This window comes from Nematostella vectensis, chromosome 14 (genome assembly GCF_932526225.1).
Source record: "Nematostella vectensis chromosome 14, jaNemVect1.1, whole genome shotgun sequence".
Classification (NCBI taxonomy): Eukaryota; Metazoa; Cnidaria; class Anthozoa; order Actiniaria; family Edwardsiidae; genus Nematostella; species Nematostella vectensis.
The window spans coordinates 8,835,559-8,856,319 of record NC_064047.1 but is presented as its reverse complement, the minus strand read 5'-3'; the positions used below and the strand labels follow the sequence as shown (position 1 = coordinate 8,856,319).

The 20,761-nt window shown below is 40.3% G+C and overlaps 4 protein-coding genes across 7 annotated transcripts; 1 reads left to right on the top strand and 3 right to left on the bottom strand.

Moving 5' to 3' along the window:
* Positions 1-273: 273 nt before the first annotated feature.
* Positions 274-4,239, bottom strand: LOC5510413 (vicilin-like seed storage protein At2g18540). Of its 3 annotated transcripts, XM_032379561.2 has the most exons (5): positions 3,292-4,239; positions 2,647-2,888; positions 1,774-1,893; positions 1,386-1,467; positions 274-1,111 (listed from the first exon to the last, which is right to left on the bottom strand). In XM_032379561.2, the coding sequence occupies exons 1-4, from the start codon at positions 4,132-4,134 to the stop codon at positions 1,425-1,427; spliced, it is 1,248 nt and encodes a 415-aa protein (XP_032235452.2). In that variant the 5' UTR covers positions 4,135-4,239; the 3' UTR covers positions 274-1,111; positions 1,386-1,424. The 3 variants fall into 3 exon arrangements, with proteins under 3 accessions (XP_032235452.2, XP_032235454.1, XP_032235453.1); XM_032379563.2 differs by lacking the exon at positions 1,386-1,467 and having other exon boundaries at positions 1,769-1,893; positions 3,292-4,238; XM_032379562.2 differs by lacking the exon at positions 1,386-1,467 and having other exon boundaries at positions 3,292-4,238.
* Positions 4,240-5,451: 1,212 nt separating this feature from the next.
* On the bottom strand, positions 5,452-10,220 carry LOC5510417 (F-box/LRR-repeat protein 20). Of its 2 annotated transcripts, XM_048722126.1 has the most exons (3): positions 10,013-10,208; positions 8,085-8,115; positions 5,452-7,185 (listed from the first exon to the last, which is right to left on the bottom strand). In XM_048722126.1, the coding sequence occupies exons 1-3, from the start codon at positions 10,041-10,043 to the stop codon at positions 6,222-6,224; spliced, it is 1,026 nt and encodes a 341-aa protein (XP_048578083.1). In that variant the 5' UTR covers positions 10,044-10,208; the 3' UTR covers positions 5,452-6,221. The 2 variants fall into 2 exon arrangements, with proteins under 2 accessions (XP_048578083.1, XP_032235477.2); XM_032379586.2 differs by lacking the exon at positions 8,085-8,115 and having other exon boundaries at positions 10,013-10,220.
* A 610-nt stretch (positions 10,221-10,830) lies between these two features.
* LOC5510426 (F-box/LRR-repeat protein 7) lies at positions 10,831-15,591 on the top strand. The gene is made up of 2 exons (XM_032379585.2): positions 10,831-11,019; positions 13,025-15,591. Exons 1-2 carry the CDS (start codon positions 10,955-10,957, stop codon positions 13,998-14,000), a joined length of 1,041 nt encoding a protein of 346 aa, XP_032235476.1. The 5' UTR covers positions 10,831-10,954; the 3' UTR covers positions 14,001-15,591.
* Positions 15,592-17,781: 2,190 nt separating this feature from the next.
* Positions 17,782-20,006, bottom strand: LOC116617140. The gene is made up of 4 exons (XM_032379541.2): positions 19,931-20,006; positions 19,016-19,303; positions 18,276-18,455; positions 17,782-17,985 (listed from the first exon to the last, which is right to left on the bottom strand). The coding sequence occupies exons 1-4, from the start codon at positions 19,994-19,996 to the stop codon at positions 17,977-17,979; spliced, it is 543 nt and encodes a 180-aa protein (XP_032235432.1). The 5' UTR covers positions 19,997-20,006; the 3' UTR covers positions 17,782-17,976.
* Positions 20,007-20,761: the final 755 nt, after the last annotated feature.

The window sequence follows — 20,761 nt, the reverse complement described above, 5'->3', positions numbered from 1 at the left end:
CCATCTATAGTTAACCCGGTAAGTATCTCCTCCAAATTTGATCCCTCCCATTTCAAGGCATTTTTTCCTGTATTTTAGATGATGTCTGATACATTATTTTGGCTGCTAGAAGGGGGGGGGGGCCTGGCTACGCCCCTGAAGTGACCACCTTTTGGACCGAGAAAGTTACCGCTTAAAAGAGGTTCACAAGAGAAGTAAACCTGAAATACTCTGCTATGTTTAACGTCAGATAATGTCTTACATTATTGGCTTTAGAATAGTATTGGCTACAAATTGACTAGGAGCCTTCTGTTTTATTATCCATTCATATCCCATTTCTTGATTAAACTGACACCAAAGGGTGCTCCGACCCAATAAAAGGATTTTCTGGCCGCTTAATAGAGGTAAAAATACAGCAAAAACATGGTGGCCATGACTGCTTTAAGTAGGTATTTAAAAATTGGAATGTTTGAGTGACCAATATTTTAGGTTTTTTGAAAGTGGCCGCTACATGGGGGTACCGCCATATGATCATAGGCTTTCTATACAGCGGGTACAAGCAATCATCGACCTCTACGTTATGGCGTCCATATCTCCTTAGATATAAGGGGATTTAAGTGGCTATTTCATTAGTTTCTTGTCTTTTCCTTTGGGCCACACTAATTGTGTAACTCTGAGACTCTTTACATGTATTACAGAAGCTTGTTCCCAGGAGCACCGTAAACAACCTAAGATTCAAACAACCTATGATTCAAGGGCGGATCTAGGAGATCCAGGGGGGAGGGGTGGGGGGCGGAGCAGCAAGGGTTTCAAGAAGGGAGGCCGGATCTGAAATTAAGGGAGCTGGGGCACGCTCGGCCCACCCCTAGATCCTCCCCTGAGATTCATGTAGAAAACTTCATTCTAGACTTAGTCTCTCCTTGATCGTTTGCCACGCGCTATCTTGGTCACCAATACAACATGAATTAAGAACAGCACACGCCCATTAACATTCCAAAATGAACGTTGCTGTCCGGACCACACGTTTGTGACCGTTGTTAGACTTGCATCTCTCCCTTTGTATCTTGCTGCTGTTTGTCTTCTGTTTCATCACAGCACCACATGGTTACGGTAGCCGTAGTACTCGTAATACCTACATGACAAGGAATGGTAAGATGCAATGGTAAACACTCTGTGTTTGTTGCATGCAATTTCATTATGAGCAATACGTTGTTGCATGCAATTTTAATGCCAACAATACTCTGTGCTTTGTTGCTTGCGATACTACCACCAGCAATACTCTGTGCTTTGTTGCTTGCAATTCTACCGCCAGCGATACTCCATGCTTTATTGCATGCAACTCTATTTTTAAGTGATTCTTGGTGACTGTGTAAGTTTTGTCAGAACACAATACAAACTTCACTTACTAAGTTGACGCCAAGTCGCTTTTGATGTACGCCTGATAATTATTGTTTTCCATTTGACTGTTTTTTAAGGGTTTCTTGGTGACTGTGTAGTTTTGAAAATGGTGGTTAAAGAGCATGGCTGCTGCAGCAATGGTTGGATAATACTGGCAACGTTTGCACACCTTTTACCAGCCTCACTAATGCTACCTAGCCATTAGGTGTGATAAATAATTGTTAAATAGTTCTACTGCTGAACTCAAAGCACTTTTTTGTATTTAGGACATACTAAGAACAGGCTTCAAGTTAGAAATTGAGTGATCTTTAAAGCATCAAAATTAAAAGAATGGCTATCATTATAGTTATATACAGCTGTTAGTAATTAATCATTAGATTGTCATGCCAACCTTACGTTATGTTCTTCGAGTTAAGTGGTAGCGGCTCTTTTTTCTTCAGCTTAGGTTTGTTTTTCTTCTTCTTTTTCTTTAGAGCTTCTTCCCTTTTCTTTGCTAGACTTTTCTTTCTTGTCCATCTGGAATAAACAAAGATAATTATAAACAAAAAATAATAATAAAGAAGACAATAAAATGTGAATTTAAGGAAAACTTCATATGCATCACTAGCCGTTTGTGTTTGGCAGGGCTGTAACATACCTTCAAATACTGTGGCGGTGGGGTTGGGGGGACCCATTCCCCTTCTGGTCATTTCCTTATAGGAACTGGGTTTTCATGGTGGCTGGGACCTTACAGTACCGCTCTCAAACATTATGTACACTGTTCGCAAAACTGATTTTAACGATAACCATAGCTTTGAGCTGACATTTACACAAACAATTTATTTGAATCACTTGCAGAACTAACACCTGTATGTATTTTAAGTGAGTATCAGAAAGCCTTCGGTTAAGCGTTATGAGTTTGTCCCGGTCTGTTCGCGAATTTCGCAAACATATGTGCACATGTTCGAGAGCGTTACTGTACAGTCCAGTATGTTGGGGGATAATTGTGGTATCTATGCCCCCAGAATCCCTTGATATTCCCTATCTATGGGACAGTAGGGGCAGATCAGTCTGAGTATAAGCAAGAAAACACAAGGGGAATGGCACTAAGTTTTATGTAAACTAACTGTTGTGCTGGTTGGCAAAATACTATTAGGGAGGCATGTGAAACCTATTGTCACTCTCATTTATCACAATACCTATCTAGATTATGGTGTTCTTAAGGGCTTTCCCAAGCCCTGACTGTTTTCATATAGATTCTCTTAACGATTTCCATAGTAAAAGAAATACCTTCGAAAAGCTTCATCACAAAGCTGTCTATCGCGTATGACATACTGGGATGCTTCCTCAGACTTTCTACTGCGTTCGTATTCCTTGGCCACTTTATCCTGCTGTTTTTTAGTCTCAAGCCAAGTATTGTATGCACTTTCAGCCTCTTTTGCCCGCTCTTCCCTCAGTTTAGGGTCTTCTTTCATCAAGGCTTCTTGTCGTTTGCGTTCTTTTGCTTCCTCAATTTTAGCATTTAACCATGCCTGTACAAAGGGTAATAGAGAGAGCATTTTAATTACTAATATAAAAAATCAGGTTTTTTAGCGAGTTACTCAGTTTTGGCTGATATATTGCTTTAACTGTCATATCTATTATTAGCTAAATAAATATAAATCAGGGTCAGTATGTAATCTTTTCTTTGATCTATATTTATTATCATATCTTGTATTTGTTGCTATTCATCAAATATTCATTCATAACGGTTAATACATATAGTTTAGAAAAACTACTTTTAATTTGTATTTTACAAATGGTTTATAAAACTTATCTAGAAAAGAACAATTGTCTTTATGGATATCATATACTATATGAGGTGGTTTTAGAAATAGAGACATTGTACGGTACTTATGAAAACTAATTATAAGTATTTTGTATACTAACACAAACCTGAAATGCACTCTCTGCTTCTTCCCTTTTTCTTCGATTTTCTTCTTCCTCTCTTTCCTTCTCTTCTTTCTTTCGTTTCGCAATCGCCTCCTCTCTTCTACGTTTGATTTTTAACTGTTCTTCAGTCATACCATATTGTGATTTTAAATGAGAGTATTCGTCATTTTGCGAACGCGTCTTTGCGCTCATTGTTCTTCGCTCAGGGCTTCTTGTTTTTTTACTTCTACGTTTTAGTTCATCAAGTGAAGTCGTTTTAGGTCTTTTTCTATCCGCCTTAGGTGATTTTTCATCTGAAGATACATTTGTGTTGGAATTAGAACTAGAATCGTCACTGTCTTTGTCTTTTTTCTCTGGACTAATCCCAAGCATTTCAAAATACTCTGCCTTAATCTCACTCGCATCTACCAACTCAAATTTTCCATCTCGTTCAATTAAAACCCTGTCTCCAATCATTTCAACTGGAGGTTTTTCATCAGTCGTACTATTATTATCACCACCATCCTGTTCGCCATCGTTGGCGTTCGAGCTCTCAATGTTGTTTTCGGCGCCATTTTCCGTTCCACCTTGCTCTTCTAAGGAGACTCCATTACTAAACGATGTTGCTATTTCTTCGTCTTCTTTTTGCTGAGCTGCAGTTTCTTGGTCGACATTATCATCCCCATTCTCGTCTATGTCTAATTCTTTTTCAATTTCGCGTTCTAATTCCTCGTCGGAATCAGGATCGATCGTTCTTTTTTCATCAGCCCGAGGACGATCGGACTCCAGCTCATCTTCGGAGGCTGACGCATTAGTGATAGATATTTGCACTCCACAGTCCGCCTCGCTGAGATTGTCGTTCTCCATTGCCTGTATTAGCGGTGTTTTTAGTAGTCGTTCGCCATGAGATTTTTACTTCTTCGGCGTCGCATTTGCTGAACTGTGAACTGTTTTGATTGCAGCGGTAGCAACCTAAGTCACGTGACCAAACATTGGAATACCACAGGAACCCCATTGCCTTCGGCCTCGCTCATCTCAGGCGCCATCGAACAACCAAATCACTTGAGACTAACCTGTAACTGTAGCCGCTGACTCGCGAAAATATAGTCAGCGGCTACACGTAGGTTACTTGAGACCAGCTGTCACCCCAGGGGGGTTTTCCCATGTCGACTTGATAGGGATGCTCGTCGTATTTTTAGGGGTCAAAATCGGACCTCAGGTATTCCTTAAGGGGTTCCGAGCAAAAAATTAGGCTTTTCTCTTAGAAATTGTATTTTTAAGGCTCCTGGGGTATTGTTTAGGGTAGCAATTTTTGGTCGTGCAGGTATTTTTAGGGATATTTTTCAAATTTTCTCACGAGCATCCCTATCACTTTTACCCCGCCCCCCCCCCCCCCCCCCCCCCCACCCCCCGGGGGCTGTCACAAATTTCTAAAACTATATTTATGAAATAGAAAAGGAAATCTTATGAGGTCTGAAAGTTTGATTCGTATTGTTTGGGTCGGGTTGAAGGGCACCCTCAAGGATAACAGACACTAAGTGATAACACGAATCTCATACACAATTTTAAGGACTGGAAGGGTCAAGGATATGTGACATTTTTTGGGGGGCGCCCCCAAGGTAGTTTTCATTATCTTGTAGCTCAGGCAGGGTCATATCCAGGATTTCAAAATAAGAAGTTGGATAATGGCCGGATAGACGGCTTATAACTAATCAATTGGCTCTTGGTAGGTCACAACAATACTTCAATACTTCCCGCTGAATTTGATTTGTCATGTCAGCAAAGTCAAGCAACCAAGGCTCAAGGGCAGTACCTCCAGTCCCACAGTCCCGGTGGAAGCACTGGTGAGTGTTTAAGCAGCCAAGTGTGTTATTGAGACGCAATAAACCCTCTGGCAGTGACCATCCCCAGTGACAGTGCTTGCAATGCTTACTAACAATGCACTCGAGGGGGTTCTTGATTTGGAGCATAGCTCTGTTGTACCTTCCGCACCAGTATAACTGGTGGAAATTGAATAAACAAATAAACAGACATTATTTACTTCAAACAAAGTGACTTCTCAATTTTTTTAACTGAAAAAGGGGGATGAATATCCGATGGATATCCAGCCCCCCCCCCCCCCCTCCTGTATCCGCCCCTACCAGGCTCCCCAGTATTAGTATACCAGAAATCCGATTTTACAGGTTAATATTATCATTTTCTCTTTATTGGTTTGGATATGAAATTTACCACCATAACATATCATCCTTAAAATAAAACAAAAAACAATCTTCGTAGGTTTTTAACTAATTTCTTTCAAGGAAATTAAATTCTGTTGATGCTTATTACTAATTCAGTCATTAACAATCGATGGCATTACCTACAAATTAAATTGTCTCAGAGGTTATCGCATCGTCAAAATCCGAAAGTGAGATAATTGAATGAAAACGAAGGGCCGTAAGATGTGCATATTAACTCTTAGCGCTCAGCATATTACCTTTTTATTTTCGCGTGACTTTAAAGTTTTGCGATTTTCAAAAATTCTTGAATAAGGTGGGGCGAAAATACAATGTTGCGAAACAAAATACAAAGATTTTCGGTGAAACATTAATCGTCTAATAAGTTTTATGGATACACATTCTCCATGTTTTTGATGGTCTTAAGAAACTTAATAGTAGAGCAATAGCAATCACACTTGTTTTTCTCGATTTTTCTGTCCCAAATCAGGAAAATCGCGAGTATAAAAGGACTGTTGTTAATACAGAAATTGAGAAAGAAAAGTGTCGCGAAATATCCCGGTATCACAAAACTCCCAAAATTTAGACGTCGCGAATAGAAAGTGTAAAATGGTAAGGTATTTAAGCCTGGATGCGAAAAGCCTCTGTATCAAGCTAGCGCTCAACCCCGTCTGGGAAAAAATTACCTAGAAGACCCTGGGAACGAGCTTAGCCGAGAGATCTTCTCTAAGGCACATTCTAAAGCATAAACCCGCAAGCGCTTAGACCACTGACGAATGCTCCGAGGCGCTTTTTAGATACGAACTTCCTAGAACCGAGAACCTGGGTGGACTGGGTTCTATAGTGTTGAAAGCTTAGATACTGCAAGTTGCTGCAATGTTTGACGATGATGTTCAACGCCGCTACAGTCTGCGCTGAGTCTTGGACGATCCCGAGTTGAATTCTTGTGAGTTGCGGCGCTCCCCTCGCCAAGAGCTCGATCCCCTCGATTGAGATCCCTGTGGTGTCTTTTAGATTTATATCCGTAAGGTGTTCAGAGTATCGGGAAAGGGCTTTTATTCCGCGATCTGTTATCTTGACACAACCAGAGAGGTCAAGAGTTTTAAGAGATGAACATTTCCTGGAAATGGCACTAAGAGACTTGTCCGTCAAACGTAAGCAGTTTGATAAGGAGAGTTTTTCTAGTTTTGGACATTTGCTTGCTAGTGTTCTTACCCCCCTGTCGCTAACACGACTACAGCCACTTAGAAAAAGCTGCTCCAAATCACCGCAGCTCCGCGCTATCGCACCCAGTCCTCTATTGGTGATGAGACTTTTCCCGGTGAGATTCAGCCGCTGGAGGCCTGGGCAATGGTTTGCCACATGTGTCAGTGATGTATCAGTGACGGCGTGACAGCGCTTGCTGGAGAAATCGATAATCCGAATCTTACACGAATACGCCACAACCGATTCCACGATTTTATCTGTAATCTCTCCGCTCACATGACATGACCGGAAGTCGACGGCTCCCCAGAAACGCGAGTCCCGGCAGAGTATGTTCCATTCCCGGCAGACGCGGGCCAATGAGGCTCGCTCTTTCACGCTGAAGTATGAGAAGATTTGGAGCCAGATGTCGTCTGGTAGACCCAGGCCACCTTGTCCGGGTCTTTCCACAGGAATCCTGAGATTACACGTTAGCTGAGCACATGTTTGTAGTGGACACCTGCGTAGAAGCAGACACAGAGTGAGAATTTGTACCCAGGGGGGTGCAGGGGGTGCGGACCCCCCCCCCCCCCCCACAACGGCAAAAGTCTATAAACTATAAAGCATAAGCTAGATCACTCTGGTTATCATTAGTCAGACTTTATTTGTAGCCAAACTCGACGTCAAACGTTCCGTGGATATACTGCAAAGGCATAAAAAGGCGAAAATTCACTCCCTCCTCCCCCCCCCCCCCTCCCCAAGAAAAAATAGGTCCACTTTTTCGGATTTCGCACCCCCAAGAAAAATCCTGGGTACGGGCCTGTAGTGGCCTAGATACTAGAGTCATTTGTAATAGAATTTCCTATAAGTGAACACTCAGTAATTCGACCTCTCGATATCTCGAATAATCTCCTTTAGAATACGGAAACTTTTGGACACCAATTAATCAATTCTTTATTAGTTTCTCTGACCAACAGGCGACCCGGGCTCATAAAACATAAAACGAAAAGTAGGTTGGGGGAGTGTCGTAACGAATATAGATGCGTTGCCTTTTCGCGTTGCTTTTTTGTGCTGCCTTTTCGCCTTTTACCGCATTGCTTTTAAGTCTACAAATTTGCATTTTAAAACAAAATAATGGATTTACTAATGACATCTGGAGCACGAACAATAATCCTCGTTTTTATCAGTTTATACCCTGCACAGACTTAATTAAAGCTCACAAAGTTTATCCCTTAATCTTTAACCGGTATTTTGTTCATCTAGTAGATATTTGAAAATAAAGTTCTGTCTTTATCACTAAATGCGTTACAATTTTGGTAATAATTTGTTTGCAGGGAGGCATATCCAAATACATTTTCTATAATTGGCCAATGATACCCTATCACAGACCAACACAGACCATCAAGTTTTTCAGCTCACCTTATTTCGTTACCACCTTCGTGACACCCTGCTCTTAGAAAATGCTTGATTATTGCCAAAATAAGCGGGAATTACAAAAAATAAGCACACAACAAGATAATAGATTGAGTTGCATTATTTAAGGACATAATATTTTTTTTCATGTTTAAGTAGAATTTATACCAAAATCGAGGTATAGCCTCCCCTTAATCTGTTAATGGAAAAAGAAGCTTACTTTTAGCTCTTTATAGAACCGTTGTTAAGATTGAGCGTCAGTTGGAACTGGTCTTCAAGTTGGTTGATTTCTTCTAATGCAAATATTGCATTGCTTCGAAGGCTTGCGAGCGAGTTGATTATATTCCTTAGCTCTTAAATTTCTTAAATTTCAGGGCTTTTTGCCTGGTATTATTACATTGGAAATCGTAGCCAAAGTCGTTCATCTGATGGTTATTCATTTTCTTAACGCAATATTATAGGCAAAATAAACAAATATCAGCAAACGATAAAGCAACGCCATAGGCAGCGCGAAAAGGCAACGCGAAAAGGCAACGCGAAGAGGCAACGCGAAAAGGCAGCGCGGAAGGCAGCGCGAAGAGGCAACGGGAAAAGGCAACGCGAAAAAGGCAGCGCGTAAAAGGCAGCGCGAAAAGCCAACGCGGAAAGGCAACGCGAAAACGCAACGGAAAAAGGCTATGAGAAATAGGTAACGTAGTCAGCGTCAAAACGCAACGCATGATGTCACACAAAATGCAACGCCAAACGCAATTCGAAAAAGGCAACGCAAAACGCATCGGGCATGTGTAGGTAACGCAATTGTGTAGCAACTCCGTGCACATGACCGGGTGTGCAGGCCATATCCAGCCTTGCCTAACAACAAAGCAAAAAAAAAAACAGGCTTCAGAAGTTATTAACAATAAGAGCTAGATTTAGGCTACAGAAATCAATTTTTAGAAAGAACACGTATGCTATCTTATATTATTTCAAATGGGAAACCAAATCAAAGCCTGCAAGCAAATTTAGTCATGCCCCCACGCCAGCCACGCAGGTAAAATCATTATTTAACGAAAATCAAACTTATGGATTATTGATTATTATGACTTGAAGGTTGCATTTAGAACCGACAAAGACATCCTCTGCCCCTCCCCCTTGGGAATTGAACTGACATGTCTCAATAACACCACAACCCTCGGGCGAAGCAAATGTCAAGTGTTCTTACCAATTAGCTGACATCTGCGACACAATAACCTCGCACACACTTTACTTTAGTCGTGTCAACGCTTCCAGCTTGATCATATAACACTATTACGAAAACGCGCCAACGCTACACAAGACTATGCATTATAAACACAATTAAACAGTGGCTTTTAGGGGAATTCTCCCCGGAAGCGAAAAACCCACATAAATCGGCATAGTTGAAATTTGCTTATTCCTGTCTCAAAACCAAAAACACCCGAATTCCTTCAAATCTAATGTTTGGTATATTATTTTTTTTTTCGAAAAGTCATATATTTAAGAACAGTGAATGCAACAGGTTTTTGGTAAACGTGCGAAAACGCATAAATTGTTTTATATATTTTTACTAAAAGGTGAACTGAAACGAACTTTTCTAATTCTACAGTAGCCCTTCCAGCGCAAGTAGATTTTTGCAGTTTTTTAGAACATGAAAAAATAGTGAGTCTATTTAAAATTGAAGTCTAAACAAGCAATTTGTCGGCCTTGAGACGGCTTCAATCGTTACAATCACAAACTAAGCTCAAATTACAAATATAGTAAGCACACTTAACAAGCAGAAGATCGAAGATAGCACAAGAAGTTAGAGTGTAAAATAAATATCCTATCAGTCCTTCTAAATGTTGAAAAAGTTATAATAATCCAAAGCGTCAAGCATGGCTAGTGGGGCGAAAACAAAGGCTTTATGATTTCTTCACAATTACAATGTATTTACATACCATAGATTGTCTCCGCTGTTGAGTTTATCATCCGAGGAATACCGCGTTTTAGTAGCTGTTGCCCCCATTATTCAACCTGTGTGCTCAATCTTGGCTTCTTTTCATGTCTGAGTCGCGTGCCATCGAGCCTTCATGCTTACACCTTCACACTCATAAAAGACTGGCTGATTTCGACGCTGAGAGCCGGCGCTATGCGGTATTTCACCCCTAGGGTGAATTATAAGTATTTATGGTAATGATCCGACAGGTGTCTGCAAGACTAGCCATGCATAGGCGCGAGGGATTACACCCAGGAAACAAGAAATATAAACGTTAGGAAAATAACGCAGATTGTAATCTGCTTTCAGATTTGGATAAATTCGATTGTACTTTTTTTATTACTTAGCGATGAAGATTTGCTATAAACGCATCTCCCATTGGATTATAATTTTGGGGTTTTCCCTGAGGTAATTCTTGAAGTAGTGAGTAAATTAGGGCATCGGTGTCACAAAATGCCTTTTATTGTTGTTTCAAGTAAACCCTGAAATAAAATGCCATTTGCCTTTTCATGTTTCTGAAAGCGCGTCGGGTATTTTATTTCCGGTCTCATTTTACTTGCTTGTCTTTACTCGCAGAATACCAAACCCTCCGTTTCAGCTTAACCATTTCCTATAATATTGCCCCATAGTTCTTTTTTAAAAGAAAGTTGTCAAAACAACTAGATAAAATACCAACATCGTGAATTGCAAAAATGCCGTCGAACAGTCGAACGAATTATTTATTTTTAATGTACTAATGTAACTGCCAACTTTTTATTCGTTTTGTTTGGCCTCGTGATCCAATGAGAATCGTGTCATATTGTTAATCATAAACAAAACTACCTATACCTGTGCTTAGAACTTCCCCCAAGCCTTAGCACTGAGCTACTGTGGTTACAAGCGCTATAAATCATGATATGCGGAAATGGGGTTGAAGCTATCGCTAAACAGAAATGTTTTATCATCCAAACTGCCGCGTTGCATTAGCCGGTAAGACAAGACAATTTATATTTGCATTCGCTCGCGTTTTGCCCTGTAGATAAACATACCTTGATGTTATAACAACCTATAACGATAACAATATAAAACGGAATTAGTAAATTAACCAGAATATATAAAAAGTGACTTGTTTATCGATAAATGTTTATAAGTTCAAAATGCAGATAATCTCTCTTTTTTAGTTAAGATATCGCCTTAAAATACATATCTATACAAATATTGTTTAAAATTTGGCAAAAATATTGTTGCAAGTCAACTTAGGTGGAATTCGCACCACAGCTGTATACGAAATACTTAGATACTAAGATAGCACAGGAGCCCCGAAAGGTTTTTGTGCCGAGAAAATGCTTTTGAAATAAGACAAGTGCTGCGAGCTATTCTTAAATTAGCAGGCTTTATTTTATAATTTCTTATTTTCGCTATAAAAACCCTAAATGGATGTACTGGTGGCGCATGCCTTAATCTTAGTCCCCTGGAACATCCTTTGTCGCGAAAAAAACAGCAAATGAGATGCTGCACATGTTCAAGTGAATCAAGTTCGTATTTTAATCCAATAAAAAGATAAATGAAGTTATATTTGAAAAAATAATGGAATGTTTTTCAAAAAGATCTTTTTTTCAAAATGATAATGTTATAAATGATAGCAGTAAAAGGTGTGTCCGGAATAAATCCAAAACAAGAGTGCTATTCATGTCGGACCAAGATTCTGTAAGGAGACGGGCCATTAGAGAAGTGAGGAAGGGGGTGGTGGTGGTGGGGGGGGGGGGGGGGGGGGGGGGTGGTAAGGAAAAAAAATATACAAGAAACAAGAAAGGAAAAAAATGCATACAGACAGGAAAAAATATGCACGTCTCGGAGCTTCTTGGAGACAAGAAAAAAAACCTTCCCTCACTTTTCTAATTGTATGTCATTTAAAGAAGGCAAATAAAGCCGCCATTTTTTACTCCCGCTCTGAATGGCGAGACACATAAAGCATCTATTTCCTTCGGCTAATCGAGTAGCCAATGTATTTTCAATCGAATATGGTCAATAACTTATCAGACTTCATTCGTAGATTATTGTGAAGCTTCCTTTCCTGTTGTACCGTTGTATTTTCAATGATAAACAATAACTAAGGAGTAGTTGATGAACATTCTTTAACCAAGCCGATTAGCATAAAGAAGCTGCTTGATCAAGTTGTGTCATACAGGTCACCGCGGGCTCAGGCGCAGGGATTTTTTTAACAGGCGCGTACCTGAGGGGGGTGGTAGTTCACCCTTAGCAAATCCTGGGTACCGCGCCTTTCTATCCACAACGGTGGATAGTGCTGAAAAACGCAAGACTAGTTTCAGTACCGCGCGGTTAACCAGCCTTTTTGTTTTGAAATGGAGGTGTTTTAGAGGCGAAATGCAACATTTTTGCCAAGGCTTTGAAAACTAGACCAAAATTAAGGCTATAATATTATTTATGACTGCCTCATTATCAAACAAATCTGTCATCTTTTGTAAAGTAAGTAAAAAAGAACGACTGAAGTCAGCCTTTCGTACCTTTACCGACCGATTCAACACTGAGATTTTGTTTGTTTTCGCCAGAACATGCACATACGCTATTCAGCACTGTCACAACGGTGTAGCCACCGTCGGTAACTCAACCAGGACTTCAGGCGTAGGCAGTTAACAGGGTGTTCGATTTATGGGAGACGTAGAAATAACTGCAATATATTAACAACAGCAACAAGTTAGTTCGAGTGAGGGGAGATTGAATTGTCTTTGTTCGAGTTATTCGGGTTTACATGTATTACGCCTGTCAATCAATGGTTGAATTTTCTCCAAGAACCTGGGTCGAGCGCACAGGAAGCCCGTGTAATATAAATATTTAGTATCCAGAAGACTAGATATGGAAGACATTATTAGAAATCCTACGAAAGGAAGAAGGTTTACTTGATTATAGCTGACAAAAGTGTCCAATGCTTTCTAAAGAGCGTAATATATACGGTTACTTTTTTCTGTCTTATTAGCACTAATGGCGAAAACAATGGAGAACATTCCAAGACCTTCAATACAGTCTTCAGTGACATCCCAGACACAGTCCTACTTCTTATCCTCTCGCATCTAAACACTCAAGACCGGGCGCATGCGTCCATGGTGTGTCGCCGCTGGAACCGTGTATGTCGTGACGCAACGTTATGGCGCATGCTCGACTTCTCTGCCAATGGGGTACCTCGAAAGACCAAATTGCGTGACAGGCATATAATTCGCTTAATCTCCCGCAATCGTCGCTCCCATGTGGGTCACATAGACCTATCGGGACCTTGTTGCAAGAATATCACAAATTTCACTTTGTTTTACGTCGGGCAAAATTGTCTGCGCCTGCGCACTTTGAACATCTCTAACTGCAGCCGAGTGACTGACACAGCTCTTGAGGTAGTCATCAAACACTGCGTGGAAATCGAGGAACTGGATATCGGGAAGTGCTCCGCCGTCACTGGAGCTGGCGTGATGTTAGCAGTACGCAAGCTCAGACAGCTGGCTCGTCTGGATGTCAGCGGTGTTACCATGGTGACGGATATGGTGTTGATGTACATTGGTCGGTTTGGTCGTCATCTGAAGTACCTTAATATTGAGGGATCTCGCAAAGTGACAGATATGGGGCTTAGTTCGCTATCAGCACTAAGAAAAACGCTGAGACACTTGAATCTTAAAAACACCAAACGAATTACAAATAACGGTATTAGCTCTCTGTTATCAAGACTCCAAAAGTTGGAAAAACTCGAGTTGGGTTTCACCCGGAAAAGTCTTGCGACAATAGCAGTGTTGAATTCGGTTGCACAACATTGCAAACAGCTAACGGAGCTGGACGTGAAGGAGTGGAAAGAGTCATGTGACAAAGACGTCATGATTCAGATAGCCAATCAGAACCCTGGCATTAGGATATCTTGTAGTGGTAGCGACTCAAGCAATCGGCCAGCGGTAATAACCCTAAGAGACTGGTAGAGAGTTTTAACCATATTTGGATGTAAGACGTTTGAGTTCAATTTTTGGAATAAGTTAACTATTTTGCAGATGCGATATCCAGCTCAGAATATTTCCTTTTCTGGAAAAACAAATATGGCGGCCTAAATGGATTATGACGTCATCATTCAAGCCCCTCGCCTTTTATCGCCGGGAAGATATATTTTTCGCTTTAAAAGCTTTTCCCCGTCAATTTTTGCAATTTTAGAGCAGCCAGTGTGTTAGGTCATCTTTCCAAGATATCTCGTGCAAGGCTTCGAAGCGATGGAGTAAAAAATAAGGAAGATGGTGAGTATTTATTCGAGGGGAATTGGACCGATTTCGAACCCAAACACATGTAGAAATTTGCCAAGATCTCTCTACAATAATTTTTCTGGGCTTAGAAAAAAATATCCTGAGAATAAGGGGTTATGTAGCTTTCGAAATCGGTATGTCTCTATATGGGACGCGGCGTCAGTTGCTGGGACGTTTGGTTTCTTTAAACAATAAAATAGGGGGGACCCCCTTCGTATTAACAAAGACAATGTTTAAAGAACGCTGCTTGGTAGAAAAATGGTATAAGATTATATGGCTTTCAACGTTAATGGAGATTTGCACCCCGCCTCTGCTACGGCCCTGCCCCTGGTCCATGGACCCCTTGTTGAAAATAGGTTTTCTAGTAATAACATGTTTTCTAGTGAGGAAAGGGTTTTCTACTTCTAGTATGATCCTAGTATAAACCAAGAGCATGGATGAAGGTTGGTTAAAAAGTTTCTATGTATTAAATCCCCAGACCTAACACAGTATTATACTTCTGGGTTTTTTAATTTCGCACTAAAACATAATATAAGACACAGCATATTGTGCATTCAAAAGGTGCAATGGGCTTTTGAAATGAGAGGGGATCTATGATGATTTCACATCACTTTTATGTATGGTGCTTGATTGTAAAAATTGTATGATTGGACAAATTGTTTCCACTTTTCTCCCATTTACTCTGACTGAAAATTTTCTACCAAAAAAAATCCAAATCATTAGAATTCTGTTGGAGTAAAATTGTTTAGGAGAAGAATGATAAGCTCATGAAAATGATTTTTGTTTTCAAGACATATTGCATTATACATATGCTGTAAAAACATTTACAGCATAACATGTGTCCACTGCATTTCTTTGGGATTGAACATTTTACCAACAGTCTTGTGTATTTTGGGGGTGACAAGTTTCCATCCTTTTTGGGTGTATGACATTTTGAGCTCTGTTGGACCATTCCATAATGTTTATAACTGAATACTGCCCCCCCTTCCAACCCACCCCTGGGCAATTATCCCTCTAACCTTCAAGGCATATAAATCCTAAGCCCATTCAGTCTTTCGGCTATCAAGTCATAGCCCATTCATGCTCTAGGGACATTGTCAAATATTTAAATTTAAGAGTTATACAAAAGATGGGCTGGTTGGTACGAGCCAAGCAAAAAAAATAAAACTGTGTCTTCTATTTTTTTTATTTGATATTCTGTGTACCACATGCTTTTTGTGTGTAGGAGATGATATATAAGCTTATACCACTATTAAGTCATTAAAACAAATATGAAATACTGTTGTGTCAAGTCATTTTCTGCAGTAGCTGATCCAGGTGTTGTTCTGCGGTCCAATGGTTCAATCCTTTTTAAGCACAAAGCTATTGTAATAGTTTTCATAAATTGAACCACCTTTGAAATATTCTAGACCCCCATTCAATTTTTAACAGCGCCTGCACCAGGCAATTTGAATACTGAATGTTCATGATCGACCGACAAACTCGGACGGGCTGCATATATAACTTATTGAAACTAAACACAACATACCGTAAGGCATGTATTTATGCATGCATTATGAGCTTCGGAGGACGCAACGAAAACCATTTGCAGTACTGAGTAGTCAACTTCAGGGTCAAGAATCCATGCCTGCTTGTCCACCGTTAAGTGTGCCTGCGGATTCCAGTATGATTACGCTTCCAAGCTGTAATTCAATCGTGATGACCATCATCTAGATGTTGACCATAGCGAATCGGACTTTCCCACCATAGCCATTCGAAATATAAATTTTTACCACATCTTTGCGCCCAAAGGCTTTTCTGCAAAAGCAGGAAGATACTGTTTTATGCTCTTATTCTTGTCTCTCTATGGCCGCCATGTTTTTTTTTTTTACTTAGGTCCAGCGAGTGTTATGACATCATCTTACAATTTGATCTGTGATTGGTTGTTTCAATGTTTTAATGCCTCGAATGTCAAAACAAAAAAGTGTTTCCAGAAAAGGAAATATTCTGAGCTGATATCGGTCTGGCTATTTCGGATAAAAATTACAAGAATAAGCACGACAATTTTATTTAAAAAGGGTGATAACATGACATCGTGATGGCCTAGAAACAGTTTTCGTTTTGGTTTAAAACGTCTTTTTGGTCATTTATTCATTCCTATCATTTCCTCAAATTTAGATAAGAAGTCATATGCTCTATTATTTTAAAAGATCATACTCAACATTTGCATTACGGGCTTCCTGTGGTGAGAAATGCCAAATGGGAAAAAGAGAGACTTTGCCACTCATTCTCAGCATTCGTCGCTTTGCCACAGGACCCCCGAAAGTCCTCGATTCTTTTTGGCGCAGCTTTCAGGATAAAAGCGACGACGAGTTTTCGCTTTTTTAGCAGTATACAATTTGTTTAGGGTGTCTCTTTTGGTCGAAATAAGTTTACAGCATAATGATGTCTGCTAGTTTGTCTAAAGTGTTCTTCTCGAACAGTGTAAACGTGTAAGCACAAAAGTACTAGTTTCGCACTCTTAATATAGAGACCTTCATCAGCTGTGTTTGATACCCTGTCAGATGCTATGAGACGACCATGTGATATTTCGTTGGGTGGAGTGGAACGTAGCTATCCCCCCCCAAAAAAAAAGAAAATAAATAAAAAATTAAAAATCGAGCAAGCAAACGCTGGTAGAAAAATCGCCATCGGAAAAAAAATCGCAGCAAAACTGTCCGGGAAATAAATCGAGCCAAAACAATTTAGTCCCTTCCTCCCCCCCCCCCCCCCTCCCCCCCCCCCTCCCACGGTCAAATATCAAATGGTCCGTTCTTACGAGAGCCTCAGTGTTAATCACTTTTTAACACCGAATGTTTATTCATCCTCTGTCAAATAGTTACACGTTTTAGTGCACAGTGTTTACAGGGGTTTTATGAATTAGTATTCACGTTTTATAAATATGTCCTTTATAGCTGGCCATCGGGGGATTTCCATTTTAGGATTTTCAGAATGTAAAAATGCTTTCACCGTCACTAGTAGCTTAGCAACATCTATAACGCGACCAATGTCGAAGAACCTGTTACCACCAAAACGACTACAATCTAAATATATAGAGTTAAAAAATTAAACTTTGTCCAAGAAATGTCCTAGGATTGGGAGGATTATAAAAAGGATAGAGTACATCTCGGCACTTCCTAGCCTATCGCTACGCTACTATTCGAAACGTTGCAAGAAGAGGGATACTGCTAGATGCTGCTAGTTTCTACAGCTTCCGATCTTACACATGTTTAAAGGCCTAATGTTTGCACTTTATAAGACCTGTATACCTGTTATAACAACCAATGTTAACGTTATCAGGGGGGGGGGGGTGCGCAGTCATAGTTAACATATGGAAAAAGTATTAGTATTTGAAGATCCGTTAGTAACAAATGACCGCCTTCTTGCCGCCAAGGGGGGGGGGGGGGGGGGGGGGATGACCGCCTGTGTACCCGTCTGGCTGTCTTGCGTTCAAGTTCTCCACGGTTCATTTAAGTTCTATACGGTTCATTCAAGTTTTACACGGTTCATTTAAGTTCTACACGGTTCATTCAAGTTTTACACGGTTCATTTAAGTTCTACACGGTTCATTTAAGTTCTACACGGTTCATTCAAGTTCTTCTACTTTCTTACTTAGATGCGACGGCCTCTTTCAACCGTTCAGCGGCTATCCTTGCTATAAACAAAACGAACAAAAATATAAGTTAATGTATGTTAATGAGAGTAAACTTATAGTAAATAAATGCAAGGTTCGTTTACCAATTTAGGGGACCATTTTCTCTTAGTAGCTCGTCCTAGTTCGCATTGGTACTCAATTTCCCTTCATGTGAGCGGACCTTCCAGTTGAGTGCGGTGGTTCTTACGAGCCCCCGCCCTTTCAACCCCCCCCCCCCCCCCAACCCCCTAGTGACGGGCCTGGTAATTGATTTTGGTTCGAGTTCTCGAAGGTTTAGCATAAATTCTTACTTTTGCGTGAGCCATGGTAGAGTCCTTGCCCTCATAATCATGGGTACCCTGTGGAGGAGACTCTGCGGTTGCGTAGTACGCCGGCGGAGGTTGCTGCACAAAAATGACTGGACAACACATAACACCCTGGGTAATCACGGCGGCGTTTGTTGGCTGTTCCTGGTTTTGGGAAGCCAGTAGCTAAAATGACGAGAGAGGGTGGTACTTCATGTAACCAGCAATGTAGTGTGTCAACCTAAGCCTCTAAGGGAAATTGAACTAGCTTTGAGTTATCTGATGATATTTTAATAAAAAAAGTATTTTAATAATTTCAACGGGCCAATGCTACAAGAATAAGGTCTTTGAGGAAAATGACTACACTAACAACGCAAAAAACGCTTACGGTAAATGAGTGCCCTTTTGCCTTTTCTAATAAGGTTTGTGTTTTGGAACATATCTACAGTAAAGTGTACCCTTGGGACCGAAAGAAATATCTGTAATACAATGGAACCTCCATATAACGGACACTCGTGACCCAAGAATGTATCTGTTATACATTGAAACCTCTATATAACGGACACCCATGGAACCGCAATATTGTCCGCTACACAATGGAAACTCCATATAACGAACCTGGGTTCCACTGCGAAATAGACTTAGGAGTAACCAGGATATCCTAGGAGTTCCTAGGAGCTCCAAAATCTTGGGAGTACATTTCGCAGGGGTTTCGTTTCGGGTACGTAACTTCACAATCTATTTACCTGAGAAAAGCCACGGAAACACAAGACCGCTGACCAGACGCTAAGCACGAATTTCACCAAATAGCATTCGATGAGGAGAGCATTGAGAGCGATGTTAGTGTGACAGCCCACTTCAAGCTTCATGTCATTAAACTTTCTTGACAAAAATTCATACTTTTCGCATCCTTGAAAGTTCATCCCGAATAACACTCGCTTTCTGTACAACTCGTTCAGAGCAACCGCGTAAAGACCAATACCGAGCACAGCAACGACAGACGTGAGGATGGACAGTAGGAGATGATCCACGAGCTGGAAAGAGATCATCCCATTGTCACGCAACTACCGTCAAGCAACTAAAATTAGGGACACGTACTTTCACGCATGCTCGAAGATCCGGCGTACTTTGCGGTCACCCCTGCGTGTGAACCTTTGGGGCGCCAGTAAAGTACGCATGATCTTAGAGCATGACTTTCACGAATACTTAATGTTATCAAGCATCAAAACCATTGTCAAAACCATTAGTCTTAGAAAATCAGGTGCTCTTTTCTCATACAAACTTTTACCCTTTCTCACACCTGAGTAACGCTTAACGTATGAATTAGTAATAGTAATCTAAAGCATCATATGGGAAAAGGAAAGGTAGTCCATTTTATGATTTATGATGAGAATATCTAATACCTTCTTTTATCGGCTTTTCAATTTTAAGCAATAATAAAGTAGTGATTAATCGACATTCTTTAATTTGATAAAATCATGAATTCTAACCGAAAATTTGACATGCATGTGACTGTTGAGTAACACAGAAATATTTGCTTTTAAAGTTTTTAAAAAGTGTCATCTTGTAAATTTAATGGCCTGAAAAGCTGCGTTCCTTCTGTCAGAAAACATCCTAGTATACCATTCCAGCAAAAAAAAGATATTGTCTCGTAAACTCACTAATTGTAGTTTTTGTGATGTTCTTCTTCTGATGGGAAACACACCAGCCATGCCAATTGTGAACATCTGTTGATAAATTACAGTAAGATTTCAAAAGAGCTCAAATCTAAATCTAAAAAACGATCAACAGTATTATCAAAATAGCCATTTTAATCGCCTTTCATCTGTTAAACAAATATTGTGGCATGCATGTAAATGGAAAGAGTAAGAAAATGTGTGATTCCATAAGAGACCTTGTACAGGACCCGAAATGATCCCAGTACCCGAAATGATCCCTAAAAGTACCCCAACTGATCCCGGGACCCGAAACGATACCGAGGAGTCCCCGAAATCAACCCCACGGAATTGCGGTAATGGACAAAGAGAAAGAAGAAGAAAGCACTTCCAATTAAAGCATAATTAAGGGTTGACAGCGAATCTATTTCTAAATAACATGACTTAAAAAACTTAAATTCCAATACAATACTTATTTGACCCCAATTGCTGACTCAACCAAGCTTTCGAAAGCTGTATTTCCCGCGCAGACGTATATAAAAATCTTAATACTATGGTTTTAGTTAATTCAAATTTCTGGATAGTGACAAAAATGACGCTAAAATGTTTCATATGTTTTTAAAACTGAAAGCCAATCCTTCCACATTCCTTTTGTTTGTCCATTACTGCAATTCCTTGGGGTTCATTTCGGGGACTCTTGGGGATCGTTTCGGGTCCCGGGATCAGTTGGGGTACTTTTGGGGATCATTTCGGGTCCTGGGATCATTTCGGGTCCTGTACAGACCCATACTCCCATCCCAAGTAAGAAATTTTCTCAAAGGCTTCTCGCTCTCGAAA

Bases quoted from the DNA above. Each gene is read 5' to 3' on its own strand.
- LOC5510413 (XM_032379561.2), bottom strand. From the start codon at position 4,134: ATGGAGAACGACAATCTCAGCGAGGCGGACTGTGGAGTGCAAATATCT. The intron at 2,889-3,291 runs GTTTGTGTTAGT...CCCTTTGTACAG, and splicing joins AAGCAGAGAGTGCATTTCAG to GCATGGTTAAATGCTAAAAT. The intron at 1,894-2,646 runs GTATTTCTTTTA...TGTTTATTCCAG, and splicing joins TGTGATGAAGCTTTTCGAAG to ATGGACAAGAAAGAAAAGTC.
- LOC5510417 (XM_032379586.2), bottom strand. From the start codon at position 10,080: ATGGGGGCAACAGCTACTAAAACGCGGTATTCCTCGGATGATAAACTC. The intron at 7,186-10,012 runs GTATGTAAATAC...GCTTCTACGCAG, and splicing joins AACAGCGGAGACAATCTATG to GTGTCCACTACAAACATGTG.
- LOC5510426 (XM_032379585.2), top strand. From the start codon at position 10,955: ATGGGGTTGAAGCTATCGCTAAACAGAAATGTTTTATCATCCAAACTG. The intron at 11,020-13,024 runs GTAAGACAAGAC...CTGTCTTATTAG, and splicing joins CTGCCGCGTTGCATTAGCCG to CACTAATGGCGAAAACAATG.
- LOC116617140 (XM_032379541.2), bottom strand. From the start codon at position 19,996: ATGTTCACAATTGGCATGGCTGGTGTGTTTCCCATCAGAAGAAGAACA. The intron at 19,304-19,930 runs GTGAGTTTACGA...ATCTCTTTCCAG, and splicing joins CATCACAAAAACTACAATTA to CTCGTGGATCATCTCCTACT. The intron at 18,456-19,015 runs GTAAATAGATTG...TCGTCATTTTAG, and splicing joins GTTTCCGTGGCTTTTCTCAG to CTACTGGCTTCCCAAAACCA.